A 19,806-nucleotide genomic window follows, 5' to 3' on the forward strand; every position below is an offset into this window, starting at 1 on the left:
GGAGTTGACCTCAAATTCCTAGGCATGAGCTGCTTCTTACTGAGTTTCGATTCTGTTCTTTCGCCTGGCTTTGAGCTAGTATATGAATCCTGGCCTGTTTGTCCTCCACCATCCAGGGCTTAATTCTGCTTTTATAAAATGGAGTCACACTTGTATAATGTGCTTCTTGCGGTAGATATAGTTGGCGCTTGCCGCTCTATCCTTCTACTAAGCATTGCAAGTAATATCGTTTTCTTAGCTTCTTGCGTTCCAAGCCTATTTACAGGGATTTAGCCAGTTGCATACTTCCATCCTGCTGTATGGTTACATTTCTTCATATTTCAATATTGTCTCTTCTTCTATGTCCATTACATCCTTATTCATATCATTTCATCGTTATGTTTCATCTTTGGGTTGTCATTTCATTCATCTGAACGTCTGTCTGGGCCATTGTGTCATCACCATTTGCCTTCAATTAGGATGCTTTGGGTCTCTTCAGGGACAGTTTGTAAGTAATCTTCATTCCGCGTCAGCTGTTGGTACGATTGTCTCAGCGGGTACTGTGTTGCCCGTGGTTGTCTGGTTATAGGCACTTCAACAAGTATTGCTCTTCTGATGGGCACTGGGCAGAGCCCTAGCGCTGCTCTCTGTTGGTTTAGTTGCTCCTCATATGTCACATATCTTGGCGAGTATGTTCCTGGTACCTCAAAATGGGTGGCTGGAGTGCAGGCCATATCTGGGACCTCCTCTACAATGGCATAGAAGGGACTAATTTCCTCTGCTGCAGAATTGTGCGTGCGTTCTGGCACTCACTTTCCTAGCCGTTGCCTATGTCTGCTGAAGGACGCCTCGTGGTTCAACGATGACTGCTGCAGAGCTCAATTTAAATTGTGGTCTGCCACTAAGAATATATCTAATACAGAGAGTTTTTTGTGTATCCTTAAGCATGACTATAAAAAACTCCTGAAGGCAAATAAAAAAGCCTTTATCGAGACTCAATAGGAGTGACTGGAAGACTCCATTAGGGATACAAACGTCAAAGGATTTTGGAACCTAGTGGCCAGTGGTTTTCTTGGCGGCTCACAGGACGTTGTTTGCCCAATTTTGCCCTCTAAATGGATGTTGCACTACAGAGCTATTATATATGATTCTGACAGTCAGTCTACTCAGCCTTCTTAGAAATCATGCTCCACCAACTCTGGGCTGATCTTTTCAAATCAGGAGGTCCTCCATGCCATTCAGTCGTACAAGACGGGTAAGGCCTGGGCCCCGATGGTGTTAGGCCAGAAATGTTCAAGTGGTTCCTGGGATGGTGGGCCCTAGTTTTGTGTAAGTTGTTTAATGGTATTGCCTCTTCTCTGACTCTCCCATCTACTTGGGATTTGAGTTACATTAAACCAATTTTCAAGAAGGGCTCTCATGCAAATCCCAATTGTTTCTGTCCGATATCATTATTGGCCCATTTTTTAAAAATATTTTCCAGTTGCCTGCCGGTTAGGTTTGAGCTATGGGCAAGGGAAAATGATATATTTCCACCATTCTGAGATGGTTTTAGAAAAGGCTTTACAGCAGTTGATCTGTTTCTACTCATGGCATTGTGCACCAGGCCACCCTCTGTTCTTTCAGGCCCAGGTACCTGCTCACCCTGCCACCCTCCTGCACTGTCTGCAGGCCTCCATCTGCCCTAGGGTTCTGTATCTGTACCCATACAGTCCCCCTCCCACGTTTCTTCTGCTCTTATCAGATATAATTCTATGACTAACTTTCACCTGCCACTTGCTGGCTGCACTACCATGGTTTAAAGCCTGTATATATTATTTATTCTATTTAATATTTATTTATGTTTTCTCTCCTCAGCTTTGCATTTTCCACTCCCCCCCACTTTCCGTGCACTTTTCCCCCATTTTCCTTTCCCATGCACTTGTGCTTTCTTAAATGTAACTGGGCCTAGTAAGATGGCTGTTTTTCTGTTTTTTTTTCTTTTTTTCTCCCTTGTTCCCCTCCCTTTATGCCTGGTCGTGCTCTGAAACACTTGTGTACGAGGGCGATATAAATAAAATATAATTTCTTTTCATTTCAATGTATTTGTCCTCACAACCATAATTGACAAATACGTGTGGATAAGAGGGGACACACTATATGCTGGCTTTTCAGATTTAGCAAATCCCTCAACTCCCTGGATCTCCATAAACTACGTGTGTCAATTTCTCTTCTGCAGGTAACTATCACTCTCTAGTCCAATACAAGGGCTTCAGTTATCGGGCACTGTAGCTGTGAGGCATCCAGGGAGTTCGCCATTCACAAAGGCATTAGCTAGGGCTGTCGGTTGGCCCTGTTGCTTTCTATATTTTTTCTTTCAGATTTTATACCAGGGTCGTTAAAATAGGGCTTATTTTGCGATCAATGAACTGTGTTAAGTATCCCACGCTTCTTTATGTCGATGATGCCATTTTACTAGACTTGACGCCAAAAGTGTCTTGAGCATAGTCTGAGATATGCAGCTGGTTATTTTGAAGCCAATGCCCTAGGCTTGAATCTAAGTAAATCAAAAATAGTGGTCTTCGGTACCAGTAAAAAGAAATCTACCTGGTTTATAAACAATTGGGCTTCATTACAAGTTCGGAGGTAGCATTTGCCGGCAAAACCAGCAGGCTGCTGCCAAACTTGTGAATTTTTCCGGCGCCTGGCAATGGAAAAATACAGGGCCATTACAACCCTGTCGGACCCAGTATATCCCCATTGGCAGGCGCCAGAATGCATTACTCCCCATAGGGCTCAATGGGATGGGGAGGTCGGATGCGCCGGCACCATTCGTGAATGGTGCCGGCGCATCCAACATGCTCTGCTCGTGGGTGCTGGTACACCTACGAGGTCAGTTTGCCTGTCCAGTAACTACGGTACCGGCAAGCTTACCGGTACCGTAGTTACCAGACCGGCAAACTTGTAATGAAGCCCATGTTAAGGTAGCTGATTCTTATTGCTAATTAGAGGTGCTATTTTCAAGTAAATGCACATGGTCTGCACACCTGGAGTCACTTAAAAATTGGTTGTGCTCACGCCTGGGTGGCTTGATGTGATTTTACTATAAGTGTGACGGTTTTCACCTTGATAAATGTATTCAGGTTCTTGAAGTAAATATATATTGCTCTGTTTTGTACAGTGTGAAATATGGGGGAGTGCAAACATCTCGTTCCTGGAACGTATTTTACATATTTAGTGGGGGCCTCGGGGAAAGGGGTATGGGTGGAATTCAGATTCTTGGAATACTTCAGGAAATGACATTCTAGCCCCTAGGAAAATCCAAATATTAGGAATGTAATGGAAGAATTCGCCAGAAATTCTTCTTGTGACATTTATCACTGGTACATGAAATGGTCCATGTTATGCCGAAAGTGGACCCTAGATATTAAACATCTCAGGGGGGGCTTGATCACCAGGGGTCATAAAAAAATGAAAGCAAGAAAGCTAGAACACGATCCAGTCATGAACAGTATGAGAAATCTCAGCTCACTGAGACACTTAATGATGGCATGTTGTACTCACATGGATAATGTCTCAGTGAGCTCAATTTCGTCACCCACTCAAAGATGCATTTTAGCTATGACAAGATTGAATTCTTGCCTTTAAAGGGTCGGATGTCATGGCAATTTAAGACTAGGCATTGATCTGCGGTTTGCACAAATTTATTAGACCTGAGAAAGAAGTGGCTGAGAAGGCATTTTATTTGTAATATTCGGTCAGTCTCTGCTGCAATGGCATTTATTCTGTCTTGTGTTGATGTACATTTTGTAACTGATTTATGTGAATATGTTTATGCTTCGTTTAAACGTTTGGAAAGAAAATGTGTATTATGTTTTTATTTGGACTTTTTAAGGTGTTTTCAGCACAGTTTATTTTGTAAATGGTGCAAGCCGAAATAAAGTATTTACTACTAAAAAAGCTGTGGTCACTGAAACAAAATGTCCCCCTGTCTTTTTTCAAAGTCCTTTATTGGTCAACTTCATCTGAATTCTGACTGTGGTGAGGCAGAAGTAAGTGTCAGACCTAAATACACCATGAGTTTGTGATATCGACCAGTCCGGCCCAGGTCGCTCTACTATCAGGTTTACCTCCTCAGACATATCCCGCTCTTTCCTATATTAGTCAGTACTTTTAGCAGAGGAAATATGTTTGCTCATTTGAAGCCCAGACAGTGTAGCCGGGCTATTGTTGTTTCTGGAGTCCATTATGGTCATTATTAAATATGACTTAGACATAATAGACCCTTTTTGATATAAATGCCCCTTTGTCAGGTGACAGGTCCTTAGTGCAAAAATGTATAACTTGACAATGAGGTCAGTAACACTGAGCATCACCTTCGTAACATCTGTACGTAAGAGATCGGCCTCATCACGAGTTGGGCGGTATCCCCAGCGGTATTACTGCTGGGGCTATTAGCGTTACCGCCAAACCCCCGGCGCTATTAGCGCTGGATCACAGGTTTGGCGTAATGGCAAGTTCAAATTCCGCATTGGGCCCATTCGGGAATTCCCCATTGCCCATTGGGCCCAATGGGGAACCCTCGGCCGTATTACTGCCGGTGGCATTACCGCCGGCGGTATTAGCACCAAAAAACGTCAAAATCTGCCAAGTCTGTGATCTGGCAGACACTTAAATGCAGCAGTAATAGCGTTACCGCTGCACTCAAGGGTTACTACCAGACTCGTGATGAATCAGTATATATTTTGCGTGGGTCAGGTAATCTTACAATAATTACCATACTTGATCATTGCTGGACAGATCTACACTAGGGTATGTTTTAGCACCTAAATTGAACTAGCAAGTATTTAATGTTAAATAAACAAAAATAAGTAAAAATTTAAATGCCCAATCACTTATCCTGAAACACATGCTATGGAAATATACCACATTTGATGGTAAGCAAGACTTGCTGTAAGAATATTGTTCCATAATTTCACTTCTAGACATGCAACGAAATTAAATATGTCTTTATTAAGTGTACACAGGTGTATGCATTCTGACATTACATAGTGTAACATTAACTACAGGTTTTGTAATATGCATATGCAAGAATCAATTGTGTATTTCAATTAAAAGAAGTGTTCTGTAAATAGCCCTTTTTCTCAGAGGAATGCACTATGTGTTCAGAGCACTCTAAGAAAGAATTCTGATGTTGAAAACAAAAAGGTTAATTCTCATTTGCTGTAGAGAAATCTGCATGACATACAGGTCAATATGGATTTCACAGACTATTGTCCCAGCAAAACAGATGCTCTAAACAGTAAAACATAGGAACCTCTTGAATGACAACAACTGCACTCAAATTATTGGTAGTTTTTCTCATAATAGCATTTTTAACACTATAGGGGTCATTATGAGGTAGGAGGTAACCATGCTGCTCATAGCGGCATGGCTACCCCCTTACTGGGTACCAGGTCCACGTTTCTTGAATGAGGTATTACTGGGCCATTACGACCTTGGAGGGCCCGGTAATTCCTCATTCAAGGAACCCATCCCTATTCCCATTCAAGCCCCCATAGGGCTCAATGGGAATGGGGAGGGTGCTAACAATGGGCCCGTTAATAACGGGCCCGTAGTTAGCACCCTGGTGTGCTCGCGGGACCCGCTAAGGACGCCTGGTTCTACCAGCAGAACTCGTAATGAGGCGGTAAGGGGTTGACGGCTCTGGCACCTTTACCAGCGTCGTTAACCCTTTACCGCCAAGGTCGTAATGACCTCCAATGTGTTGATCAAACCATTCCCATGTCATGTAATCAATTTCACAAGTAGTTCTTAATATTCATTTTTATTCCATTTAGCCATCCTCCACAAACTACACCACACAGTCCCACACATTGAGAATCAACCCTGCAATGCTGACTGCATATCTCTGCTAGTTAAATTCCAACTTTCGCCGTGCCCTGACCCACAGCTTCCTACTCCTTTACAGACACCCTGGGTATAATAGAAACTTTAAAAAAGAGATAAAACATAAACAAGTGTTCAAATGGTGCATTTGCGAGTATGCTTTCAGTGGAAAATTGGGTAAAAACCACACAGTTTATCATTGTATTGTAGGGTACCAAATTACAAAAATCTTTGCAAGTCACCTACAGTGCAGAGGAGCATTCCCATGATGCCTTTGCCCACAATATATGCCAGTATAGAAAACATTCATGCTGGCTGTGCCCATACATGCTGATGCAGGCTGCATCAATATTTGCCAGCATTACTATATACAAACATACTTCTGTATCATGATTCTTTTACCCTTGATGCTCAGTAAAAATGCCATGCCACAGTAAGAGAATATATCCAGACTGGGTGCAGAAATTCAGGCTAGTTTAGCCACCTAATAACACTAATCATGCTTGCTTTACCTTTGATACCATTAAAACATGCCAGGCCACACTAAGAAAACATGTCCAGAATGGCTGCACCAATGTAGTCCAGTATGGACATGTAAAACACCCAAATATGGCAAATCTTCTTACCTGGCGAGATTGGCCTACATTGGTGCAGTCAGTGAATATTGTGTTGCTACAGCCATTAATTTTTACTGGCAATGCAAGTAAATGCAATGCTGTAGTAAGAAAATATTTACTGACTGCACCAATGTAGGCCAGTCTCGCCAAGTAAGAACACTTACCATATTTACTTTTCCCTTTATTCCCAGTTAAAATGGCAGACCACAGTAAGAAAATATATCTAGAATGGCTGCACCAATGTAGGTCATTCCAACCACGTGAAACATTTATGTTTCTTTTATCCTTGATGCTCAGTAAAAAATGCAATGACACAGTGAAGACAGCATTTATGCAGGCCAGAATAGCCATGCAATTTCTGGGAAGAAGTACCCCAAACCATACATTATAAAATGATTGCAAGTCACCAAGGAGATTTGTGACCAAATACAGAAACAAAGCCAAAAGATGAGTTCCTTTACAATGTCAAAGAAAGTTTGAGGTGGCTTGCACTATCCTTCTTACGTATGGTAAGGGATGTTAAATTCCTTATAATACATGACCATCGGTTGTCATCCCCTTTAATGTCTGACAACGTGTTTGATTAAATGTAATAGCTCTTTCAGTTGCTAATACATATAATTAATGTGGAAAAAACAATGTTGCAGATACATAGTTTAAGCATGTTAATGAAATATGCATCTAAAAGATGTTTCATGTTTAGCTTTCAAATAAATAATAACATGTTGATTCTTGCTCCAATGTGTTAAACATCTGTAGTGCACAAAATAAACATACTGCTATGGACAGTTCCTTATCAGATAACAGCTGCAAAGTGACACAAAAAGCTTTTTTCACAAGAAACAAATACTAAAGATTATCATGGGTTTAATCATTTGCTGCCATTGCAGTTAGAATTCTGCTCTGTGTTGGCTGAAGCAAGAGGCATTGTGACATCACAACTGAGTTGTTATTAAGTATGAGTAATGAGTAATGAGTAATGAGTAGGTCACCGAAAGTAGAGGAAGGGCCATGTCAGTGACAAATTTGCAGCATGATATGCTTTAAGGTAAGTCAATTTGGTACATAAGAACCTTTTTGGATGTCACAAATATGTTGTTTTTTTTTATTGTCAAGTGACAACCAGATTCCTGAATATGTTAGCGCCATTCGGGCGTTTGTAAAATTGGTGCATATGTCAGCAAGCACTGTAGGTGGCAAATAGAAAAAATATTCACGGAAAGCAGGTATGAACTGCAGAAGACAACAGCTCAAAGGTTGTAAATGGCTTATAGTGATGCAGCAGTGTGGATGTGTAATCCCTTGAAGAAGCAGCGCACTGCAAGGCAGAGGCATGCTGGTGGGTGTGAGGACTTGATACCTCATATGGATAATGGATCACATTCTATTTACCAAAATAAAGGCCAAACATCAGCTTTGATCGACACTCGCCTGGTTTAATTAATGCTCATATATTGCTGTATCTGTTTACAAAAAGGCTGATCCCAATTGACAATTGAAGCCTCCCAGTGTCCACACATCAGTGAGCACAGATTGCCATCCTCAAAATTATTATATGTCAATGATGGTCAATAATGGTGCCGTGCTTCGACTACATTACCATGGATTACTCACTAAGCAACACCACTAACAGAAGGACACCCTGACTATGGAAACCGACAGATAGCTCTTGTATTTATATTTTTTTCTTGTGTTTTTTGTGTGATTGATATAGCGCCTTAAACCAAAGTACTGTACATAGGATCATAAAAACAGTACAATAAAAATGGGAAATGCAAATAACAAAAGGCAATCAGCCCTGTATTTCAGATTGGAGACAATCGGACTTTAGTGAAGCACGAAAAAAAAGAATATAAAGAGTCGCGAAATAATTCGTGAAGATATGAGAAGTTTAGTGGCATCGAAAGTTATGAAAGGATTTGTTTTATGAATGTTATACAATTGATACGGACAGGCACGTGAAGATACAGAGAGATGATACTTAAAAGATAGATCAGCATCTAGGTAAAGTCCCAAATTACGAGCCGTAGAAGAAATAGGTAGCTGAGAAGGAGGAAACAAAATAAAAGATGGAGGAAGAGGAGGAGGGATTGTATTGGCCGGAAAAATAAGTACCTTAGATTTGGCAGAGTTTACTACAAGAAAATGTTCCAACATCCAAGAGTTAATGGCTAAAAGGAAGGTGGTATGTTTATTATGGATGTCCGGAGTGAAAGATGAGAAGGTAAGGAAGAGATGAGTATCGTCTGTGTAAAGAAAAGATGAGATAAGTTCAGCCAATGGAGAGATATACAGAGAAAAGAGCAAAGGACCAAGGACCGAGCCTTGGGGAACACCTTGAACAAGCAGGAGTGTGTCAGACAAAGACCCTGTCCAAGAGACTGAGAACGTCCTTTGGGAGAGGTATGACCAGAACTAAGTGAGAACAGACCCTGGGAACCCAAAAGAAGAAAGAGAGGATAATAATAAAGCGTGATCAACAGTGTCAAAACATGCAGACAAGCCTAGAAGTCAGCCTTAGGGTGAACTAATGGGAACTGTAAGTCTAAGGATTTACCTGTATTTTCATAGCAATATTATTTAACAGTTGACAGAAGCATGGTTGCATATTTCATGTCATTCAGAGCAACATGTGTCAAACAATTTATCATGTCAAAGATGAACAACAGAAAATAACCAAGTCATATACATGTTTATTTGCATTTAATAGTATATTCTAGTAGATACATTTCATTTATGTACAAGGCAGAGTTACCATTTGCTCCACATACATATCTATATATAAATGGGGGTATGGCAGGATAGTCCCTGCAAATCAAATGGAAAAGTGCAATAGAAATGAGTTCTGTATGGAATTTTCTCAGAACATTCTGGAAACTCCCAGTTGTTCTTTGTCTGGAAGACCATCATTTCAAAATTACCATTTCGCCAGGTTATTGTTCATAATTTACAAATTAAAAAATGATCATAGGCTTGCAAATGCATTACTGTAGTAGAGATTCCAATGTGAGTCCTATTCCACACACTGGACTCCCGCGTCTTCATTATGATTGCAGTTGTGGGCTCCCACTGGCTTTTTCGGACAGTCAAAGATTGAAGCTTCTGTTCCAATGCACTTAACATCGTCTAACCAGATTTTACCTGTACCTGTCATAGGCAATAAATGTAACAATGTTTTAAATAAAAGTACAAAACACATTTGCATTTTCACATAAACACCTTTTAAAAAGGTTTCTTTTTTACATTTTTGGATTTTAAGTAGTGCAGCATTCCCACCCAAATGCAGCTTCATTGGGCCTCATTATGAGTTTGGAGGTAGCCATGCTGTCATTACCGGCATGGCTACCTCCAAACTCGTGTTCGGGTCTCAAAAAAAGGGAATTACTGGGCCATTCCGACTTTTGCGGGCCCAGTAATTCCCATTTTCGGGACCCAGACCCGGTACGTCCCCATTCCCACTTGAGCCCCAATGGGAATGGGGAGGATGCTAACAACGGACCCGTTAATGACAGGTCCGTTGCTAGCATCCTGGTCTGCTCGTAATGTGGCGGCCGGGTATGAACGGTGCCAGTACCTTACCAGCACCATTCATACCGCGGCCACCAGGGTCGTAATGAGGCTCATTCTGTTTTTTTGCCAAAATAATAAACAACAAAAAAATGGTAAGACTAACAATGCACAGAAACATAACCAAAGTCATATTGTTAAGCAGAAATATGGTAATGAAGGATATTGGGCCCAATTTTGCAACCTTTGTTAAAATATAATTAACCACCATTCTAGGGAGAAATGTTCTTCCACATGTTAACCTCACACTCAGTCTGACATTGGGCCTCATTCCGAGATTGGAGGCAGCCATGGCTGCCTCCAATACCGGGTCCGGGTCCAGTTGAATGGGACTTACTGGGACATTCTGACCTGTGCAGACCCGGTAAGTCCCCATTCAACCAACCATTCCCCATTCCCATTTTAGCCCCCATAGGGCTCAATGGGAATAGGGAAGGCGCTAATTACGGGCCTGTGAATAGCAGGCCCGTTATTAGCGCCCTGGTCCCTTAGCGGGACCCGTAAAGGACGTGTGATCAGACCACACGTTCTTTGCGGCTCCTGCTAAGGGACCTCGGAATTGGGCGGTAAGGTTTTAACGGCACCGGTCTCCTTACCGGTGACCGTTAACCCTTACCGCGCAACTCAGAATGACCCCCATTGTGTAATGTGAGCTGTCAAATTGGCGATCAGTTGTCTAAGGTCAGAAACAGCATTTCTATCAGCCCACAAGAAGTCTCTTTAGGATCAAGCACAGTAATTGTGTAATTACAAATCTGTCTTCACTAGGCAATGTAGTTAAAGTTCAATATTTCATTAACTAGTTAAATACAAGGTACATTTAACCTAGGTAATATGTTCTCTGCCCATCATTTATTTATTTGCATGTTTAAAGTGCTCACACAGCCCGTGGGCCTCGAGGCGCTGTTACAGGAATAGTTTTTCTTTTAGTTGCGTAATTGTTTTTTTTGTCTTAGTTGCGTATTTATAACGCGCTTAAATACCCAGAGGTTTCTAAGCACGGACCCGGGGATTAAACCTGTGTTGCTTCGTGTCGTCTTGCTTCCAAGGCAAACACGTGGCCGCTGAGCTATCCTCCTGGGTAAACCGCATGGTTTACTGGTGGACCAGCTGCATGACATGTTTGTGAGCACTCCCAACAGCTAGGCAGGGTGGCCTCGGTAGCCTAACATATAAAGCATTAAAGTATCAAGTAAGACAATACATAGCGTGATGGTGAGATTACTTTGAAATTATGTGACGTGATATGAGGTACACATTTGAAACTTCCTTAGGAACAGTATTTGTTGGACAATCACACACGCATTGCTTTATGCAAAAAAGTACCTAGGATAGATTAAAATATTTGCTTTTTGAAATAAACTATTTGATGTGGAACTTGATGCTATCTAATGTACTCCGAAATGATTCATACTTTCCAAAACAAAGAACAGCTACGAATGCATAACCAGCTTTTTCTGTACTCCTCTTTGTATTTATTAGTATTTACATATTCTTCTTCAGTGTAAACATTGCACCAAATTGCACCAGAATGCTGTACAAGTAAAATAGGCATAAAATGTGATGTAGTCATCTGCCTGCATGCTTTCATTTAGTGAATAAATGCGTTCTGCTGAAGAAAATGATTGAATTCATGGTCATAATTTGGTAGCACAGGTACTTGTCATCGTAAAAAGACTTAGCATTAGATAAATCTGTGAGTCCAGTTTTGAGATTCCTTTAGAGATAGGGTAAAACGAGTCAGCAGGTTGAGCACTCGCTGCTTCGATCTGTGTGCCATCTGCAGACCGCAGGTTCGATCTGTGCCAGGCCAACTCAGCCTTTTCATCCTCCTCAGGTTGATAAATGAGTATCGACTTCGGTTGGGTGATATTTTATGTCAATATGTTCTATGTAAAGTGCTTTGGTGAAAGTGCTACATAAATAACGTATCATTATCATTATGGCCCTTTATCAGGCAAATAGGAAGTTCACACGACCCGTTATGCAAATCTGGCCCCATCGGAAGGATCCTTCTAATAGGGGGAAATAGCCTGCTGGCCAGCTGAGGGCAGCAAGCAGATGAACAGATGGTCTGCATTAGGACAGGAATGAACTTCATTCTCATATAGCCCTGCCCCCTGACTCAATGGCTCCTTATGTTGGCTCAGGGAAATTGAGGACGAGGACGAGGCGCAAAAAGGCAATTTTTAGACTTAGGCAGACAGCAATTCTATGCAATAAATCCCTGAATTCCCTCACTGTAGGAGCTATCTTGAGAAGCCTATTAAAATGTCCCTTGTCTGAATGTTTGGACAAAGAGGATTACTCACCAAGATCCATATTCTTGACCTCCCTAGAATGGTGTCCACATTGCAGTCATAGAAGTGCACTTAAATAACTGTACATCCCAGGTGTAGAGTAAATCGAAATAGAAACACAAAGGCAATCCGGGAGAGCGTAAAATGTATCTTCTGGATATTTCCATTAAAGAAATCCAATGGCGTGCCAGGTCACTCCTTCTGTGTTTTCTCTTTTTCTTTTTTATTAAACATATGGTTTATTTCAAACCTTTTGTCATATCTGTTTCCATCCTAAACATTTTCAAATTCAAATACAAGCCGAGTTATCCTTTTAGAGGGACAGAGATCTGATTTTCTGTCCTCGTGTTGCCCACACATCGTTGTGTATCGATCTCTGGTTAATTCACAGCATCCTCGTCAAAAACTTTGAATAATGCAGGGAAGAAGTCCCCTCACTGTAAAAGGTGCCAGAGGTCCTTAGCCATGTCTATGTGTCTTTCTGCCAACAGAGAGCCGAAATATAGTGTTGTCGTCTCTGTTAGGCCCGTACATGAAATTATGAGGTGCTTCAGCATCTCTGTTGTCCCCTCCTGTTGACAAAACTTGCAATCTTCTGAACTGCGGTGATGGTTATAGATCGATAGATTCTGGCGAGTAGGGCATATGTTCATCCTAAACTGCATGTATTGAAACCTATACCAACTGTTTGGAAATTTGGATAGGTATTTTGGGAGAGTCCCAGGTCTTGTGATCTCCTCTCATTGTGGTTTCCTGCCTATATAGACTTTTCCCGTTGATTGTCTTCACCCAGGCATCTTGCCACAATTTCCATTTAACCCTTGCCGGGTTAGTGACCAAATCCTCCACTTTAACCCCAAAGTGGTCATGCAAGGACTGGCAGCAGTTTTCCATTCTGTCATAAAGTTGTTTTTCTTTCGACTTCATCACTCTTGCCAGAATTCGGTAAGCTTTTGGTATGTCGATTAACCAGCGTTTTCTGTAGAGCGAAAGAGACTTCCAAGTCGCTTTGGCGTGTAAAGAAATTAACCCTATTTCGAACCGTATCATGGATGTCTGTATTAAGTTGGGAAGTTGTATGATTTTCTGCCAAAAAGCCCCTTCCAAAGAGGGCCATAATTACCAGGTGGTAAAGGGGAAACCTTCTGATCCATAGGTTAAAACAGGCGTGACCTTTGTCTTGTAAAAGGCCACGGCTGATTCTATGCAGAATTTCCCATATTTTCTGTTTATCAGTCTCCCCTGAGTAGTCAAAGTCTTTAGTTTCGCTCGCAAACCCTTCTGGCGTGGGAGATGTGACTTGCTGTTATTAATGAGCATGCCAAGATATGTGACTTTATTTTTGCCAGTATTAAGGGTTTTATCCTGATAAACCACTTGGGCACCCTTTTCAGAACATGTCCACGGTCTCCCAATATCATAATAGTGGTCTTTGCAGGGTTCATGGCGAGTTAATTTGTTGTTAGGTATTCATCCAACACATCAATGCTCCTCTGAAGACCGATAGGAGTTAAGTAAAACAGGTTGTCGTCTGCGAAGAGCAGGTTCGTTACCGGTTCTCTGTCAAGCTTTGGAGGAAACAGTCTTGCTATAGACCAGGCTTCTTTGAGGTCTGAGAGGAACAGGCTGAACATGGTGGGTGCCAGCGGACAACCCTGCTTCAGACCCTCAGATGTGTCGATTGACCGAGACAGGAGACCGTGAGCACCAAGCCGGATCTTGACGCTGGTGCACTCGTAGGGGGATTTTATGGCTTCTAGTAGATCAGTGGGACATTGCCATACCTCCAGGTTTGCCCACAGGGACTGGTGGTCAACATTATCAAAAGTCTGATGTCTATAAATTCAACATAGATTTTTATTTTCTCATTAAAGGCTTTGGCTTTCAGGAAATTGATCAGGGGGAGGTTTAGTTATGTGACAACCCCCTTCACAAATCCTGTCTAACTGGGATCTTCTCTTTTGGACTCTTTGATATAGCATTGGAGTAGTTTTAAAAGAAATTCCTCAAATAGCTCACCCACAGAATCAAGGAGCGCTATTGGCCGATAGTTCGAGGGGTCAACTCTGGATCAATGCTTCAAGACAGGAACTATTATAGCAGAACGCTATGAGTCCAGTATTGTGCACAGCTTCATAATTTGGATGAACAATTTGTGTATAAAAGGGATCCAGTTCTCAGGAGTTTCCTTTATCATTGAGTTGGAAATCCCATTGGGACACAGAGCTGTAGACTGATTAGCTTTTTTGATTAAGAGTTCCATGTTGAGGAGGTCAAGCTGGAATGACCATCCCTGGCCTGGCTTCTCTAATGGAACTTGGAGAGAACTGTCCCTCAGTTTGTATAGATACTAGTAGAAATCTGTCCAGGCTTCTTCTGAGACTGTGTGGAGAAGTGGGTCGCCACCACCTAACTGTCGTCCATTGAGCAGTCACCAAAACGATCTGGCATATTTGTTAATGAGGGCCTTGAGCATCTGTTCAGCATCCTGTTGTATCATATCCGCTTTGTATAGAGCCAACCAGTTTTTAAACCTTTGCTTCCATTTTTCTTATTTCATTTAGCTGTTGAGGCTCTTGCTTCCTGGTAATCATATTGATGTCCTTGTTTGGGAGTTTTTTTCAAAGGCGATTCTCTTGTTAGGAACGTGCTTGCTGGCTGCCTCCAGTGATAGGGCAACTCTTGGACGCTGTTTCAATTCCTGTTTGAGAGGAACATAGTTTACTCCCTAACCTTGCATCCGCATGTCAATAGCTTACTTGGAGAACCACACTGTTTTACAGAGGCAATTGGTGCCGTGGGGAGTATCCAGATCCACGTTAAAGATTTCCTGTTGACAACTGGACCCACCCTTCCATGTGCGTTTTAGTAGTGCATGATTGCTATTGGTATTCCAGATTACTTTCAAAGATAAGATTTTCTGGGTTTGTTGGCTAGAAAGGATGACGTAGTCTAGTATACTAGATCGAGGTCCATTAAACAATGTCAATTTGGAGGTTGAGGATGTGGCGGTCACCACCTGACATCACGTTTCACCATTCAGAAGCTCTCACATCCCCTGGGATTCTGGATTCCCACTGGGGTGGGGGGAGACCAGTTGTTTGGTCAATACATTGACAGTTTAGGTAACCATCCACAATGTTAAAGTCTTGCTCAAATCGATGAGTCCAGTGATCCACTAGATCTAAAAAGTGGCCCGTGGTTAAGACAGCCAGCTTCCAGTATATAATGATGAGAAGACCTTTAGAGGTTCGGTTTTCAGGGGTTTCTTTCAAGCTGATTATTTGCAGAAAAGGAGTTTTCTACGCACCTATTGCACCTAGTTTGCCCAGACCCGTTTTTCATGAAGGTGGCAATGTCCCCGAGATGCGACCTCATTCACTCCCAAGCAGGAGTAAATAAGGTACTGGACCCATCAAGGCAAGGGGCTTTGAAAAGCCAAGTTTCCTGCAAACATAGGATATCCAGTCCAGCTTTGTGTATGTCGGTGTTGTTGGAAAGATGTGCCAATCCTCTCGTGTTCCAGAATACCATCTTTCGCAGAGGTCTTTGTGGCTATTCGTTAGACTGGTTCACTCTTGAGCCAGCCGCCGCCAATCCCTTCTCAGTGTCTGTTATTTTGACTGACGTATTGTGAATAATTATGCGCTCGTCAGAGATCGTGTACTTGAATGCGATTTTCAGCGTGACTTCCGAACGTCTGTTTGGCAATTTTGATGGACCTTCGAGGAGAACTTTGACCAAGGGGCAGGCAGTGTTTTGATAATGCTCCAACTTGGAGGACCAACCAGACTCGGAGCGAGCAAGCCCGAGAAGTTAGTGGGCGAATGAGGCCTATTTTCAGGGCCTCTCGTTAGGGGTCGAAATGGCACCAAAGACAGATGTTCACGAGTCAAATCCCATTGGCAGTAGCACGTGAGCCACCTCTAGAAGCTAAGTGTTCACTCCTTGGAAGCGTAGAAGTAGTATGACACTGTTTGTCGAATGTTCATTTGGAAAATTGACTATCAAGATATCCTCAGTTTTAAGGAATCTTAACAAGGGAACATTGTGCAAGAGTCGCATAATAGTTGCACGGTTCAAAATCAAGCCGGCACTGGCAGGTAGAAGGCGTTCCAGGACTACTTTTATAGGTGAAGAACCTGAAGGTCTTTGGGGGTTGTGACCCCATGGACTATCCCTGTTAGAAGGGACTTATTACTCCTGGGATCCAAGCGGTTAGTCCTTCTCGTCTTGTGCTCCAGAATATACTTCAATGTTAGCTGACCTCATGAGTTTATGTCATCCGTCAAATCATACTTTTCCATTGCGTTTTTCCGTCTTTCTGCTAAAGTCTGGGATGGGCTTGTTGGTCTGGTTGGTCTGGGATGGGTGATTATGTCCTTGAATGGACTCCTCTTTTTCATATCCCATGGCCATTGAGGCTTCTTAGGAATGTCTCGAGTGGGTAGAATATTTGGGTTAGGCAAGGTTGGCCTAGGGCTGGGTAGGAGGAGAACTGACAGTTCTTCATCTACAGAATGCACCTCATCATAGGTGTAAGTAGAGCAGTTATATGCAGGCCTCTAGAGTGTTGATTTATGTCGAGTGGGGAAGGGACAAAGGCTGGAAGAACTGGTTAGTTACACCTGCCACCTCGGGAACTTGAATTGTAGTCGTGGCTGGTGTTTAGGTTTCTTGCCTTGTGGTGGATCACTATCTTTCTCCCTGGTTAATTTCCTCTTTTTTTCCTTTGGCCAAAGATGGAAAAGGCATTGGGCCATGCAGGTTCAGTGGTCGAAAGAGTGTAGAAATTCGATGACGTTGCTGTTAAACCACACAGTTGCTTGTTAATAGTTAGGTCGATCACCTTTTCAACTTTTGGTTCAATCGTTGAGGCCTTGGGGATGCGGGGGGCAAAGGAGGTTTTTCCCGCAGCCAGATCAAGCGGTATAGGACAATCAGGGTCAATGGCTTTATGAGAAGGCTTATCAAGAGTGCCAGGGAGAGCTGTGGAAGGGTTGCGGGTTCCTTTCTCGGGAAGGTTGGCTCTGGTCATCCTGTTTGAAGTGGCCTTTCTATTTTGAGATGCTGTTTTTAGTTGGAGAAAGTCCAGAACTGAGTTCAGTAAGTCTTTTTTTTCAGCTCTTTCAAGATCCAAAGCGTCTTGGTTCCCTCTTTGTATCCTCATATAACATTAGATCTCTTGGTCCACTCTTGATTGAAGTGAAGTAATGAAAGTTTCAATTAATACGATTTTGGAGTGCATCAAGGCAAGCAGAGTAATTGTTCTCTGCTTGTCTCCTTCATTGTTTCATAAAGCTTGATGGATGGTAAAAGAGAGGTGGTTATGGCACTCATCAAGTCACAATGAAAGATGTAGCCAGACAGATTCTCTCCATTGCTCGGGTAATTCATCAAACAAGGCAAAGATGACAAATCTGTTTGAAGGGTTGACGGGGAAGTGCCCTGCAAGTCTTGATGAGGCGAGCGAATACCTCCTTGGTCTGTAGAAAATGAGATAAGCCTTTGTTGGTCGGTAGAATGAGGGCGCCATGATCCTTCTGTGTTTAATCTTTCGGGGCGGGAGATGTTGAGCTAACCAGGGTAAGTTCAGGGAATCCCGGGCCTCACCCCCAGACAGGGAGGTGGCCGTCTCAGCTAAGCCAGTGGCAAAGGGGTTGAGCTGTGGTTGTCGTGTCATCGGGTTTAGCATGGAATTTTCATCATCCCTCCAACCGGAAAGGGTTCTCACCTCTTCTTTCAGTGACTGCCAAGTAATGGCCATATACTGTGGATCGGTCTTTTATTCTGTGATCGTCTCAGTCAGACTTCTAGAAGAATCCATGGAGACAGTGGTAGAAATCTGATGTCATCCCTCACCGTAAAGGATTTGGGGCTCAGGGGTCCAGTATAGTGCAATTCATGGGTTGGAGAGTTGACGTCCCGAAGGATCGGGATAATAGATCTTCACTTTGTAAATGCTTGGCATCCGTAAAGTCCAGAACTGGCGTTGTGGGAAGTTTTGCTCATTAATGCACTTCTTGTCCGCATTTTGGCCGGAGTTGAAAGGTCGAAGAAGGCTTGTAGGTAAAAGGACATCGACTGATTTTGTGGTGCATTTGCCCTTCATAGCATCCTATAGCCCCAAGCATTCTGTTCCATCAGAAGTGTCCTGTAACCAAGTGCGGGCATCTTTTAGAGGGTGCCCCAATCCCATCCCTTTGGTCCCCACCCTTCACAGGCCCCGGCATCAAGGGTGGCTGCGGTTTGAGGTGTTTGAAAGATGTAGGTAAAGCTTTAAGCGTGATGCTTGCAGTGCTCACCTGTGATTTAGACTGAAGTCTGGTCCCTGGCAAAAACCTTAAAAGCTGGCTCCATCTTGAGACAGTTAACCGCCCACCAGCCCCACAAGCAACAAAAACAACACTCCAGATCACTGTGTGTCACAACGCAATCTGGCTGTATTTTTAAAGGCAAAAGCTGGTGAAAGCTGGAACTGCAGACACTGCAAGCAGGAACAGAGGTTGTAGACAGACCTCCCAACACAAACAACACTCCAGCTCACTCCGCTTCGCTCCGCGACCTAGCTGGATTTTTAAAGGTGAAAGCTGGTAATGCAGACACTGCAAGCAGGAATAGAGGTTGTAGACAGACCTCCCAAAACAAACAACACTCCAGCTCTCTCCTTCTGTGTTTTATGCAGCCATGGACAGATTTAATAGTCTATAAATGAGGAAGTTGTCACATTCCTTCCATGAAAGAACAGAAATCATTAAGAATTGCTGCAGGGAGTAGGTTGACGGAAAGAGTTGCAAGTGGTTGTGTAATGACTGGAGGTTGGGAAGCCACCAGTGCCAATGGGATGAGGTCCTAACGTTCAGACAATTGCTCCTCCCTCTACTGATGCACATAAATCACATCAGAGCTGAGGAGAATGTTCACCTTTAAGTTTCTTTTTCAAAAGAGTCAGTAGAGGCGCCTCTCTTAGACAAAAGGGTAGGCTGTTCTTGAGCTTTTTGACCAGCGCTTGTAACATCGTTCCACCAATGTGGCAAAATTAAAAAAATAGCAGGCCTAATTCTAAGACCAGCATCATAAACATCTCACCAGTGTAGAAGAGTGTGAGAGAGGCACTCTGGTGCTTGGTCTTTTCACTAGACACAGAACTGGAGATTGAATACTTATTCAAAGGGTAAACAATCAAGGGTGCTAAAAAAGACAGCAAGATGATTATATTTTCTTAGGCCAAACATAACCCAGATAACTCTGAGTTGCATAACTTGAAGAACCGCCACACGTTTATTTAGAAGACTTTAATACAGTGGGGGCAAACTTTGGCAGGTAGGGAATAGATAGAGCCTCAACCAAGAGCGTAAGGTGATTTTCAGACAGCAAGGGGCACATTTCTGAAAGACTGATTGGGCCTAAGCAGCTAATATGACAGCTGTGCTGACCTGAGGCTCAAAAGGCATTACACTGTTGAAAACGCATCC

General features: G+C 42.7%; 1 protein-coding gene across 2 annotated transcripts in view; it reads right to left on the reverse strand.

Annotated features, from left to right (window-relative positions):
• Positions 1-9,137: 9,137 nt before the first annotated feature.
• The window catches only part of MARCO (macrophage receptor with collagenous structure), a 231,178-nt gene continuing 220,509 nt past the window's right edge, over positions 9,138-19,806 (reverse strand). For both annotated transcript variants that reach the window (XM_069616601.1, XM_069616600.1), the window contains one exon: positions 9,138-9,611. In XM_069616601.1, coding sequence (XP_069472702.1) covers positions 9,478-9,611 — 134 coding nt within the window. In that variant the 3' untranslated portion in view covers positions 9,138-9,477. The remainder of the gene's footprint in view (positions 9,612-19,806) is intronic.

This window comes from Ambystoma mexicanum, chromosome 9 (assembly GCF_040938575.1).
Source record: "Ambystoma mexicanum isolate Mex_15411 chromosome 9, UKY_AmexF1_1, whole genome shotgun sequence".
In the NCBI taxonomy this organism is placed as follows: domain Eukaryota; kingdom Metazoa; phylum Chordata; class Amphibia; order Caudata; family Ambystomatidae; genus Ambystoma; species Ambystoma mexicanum.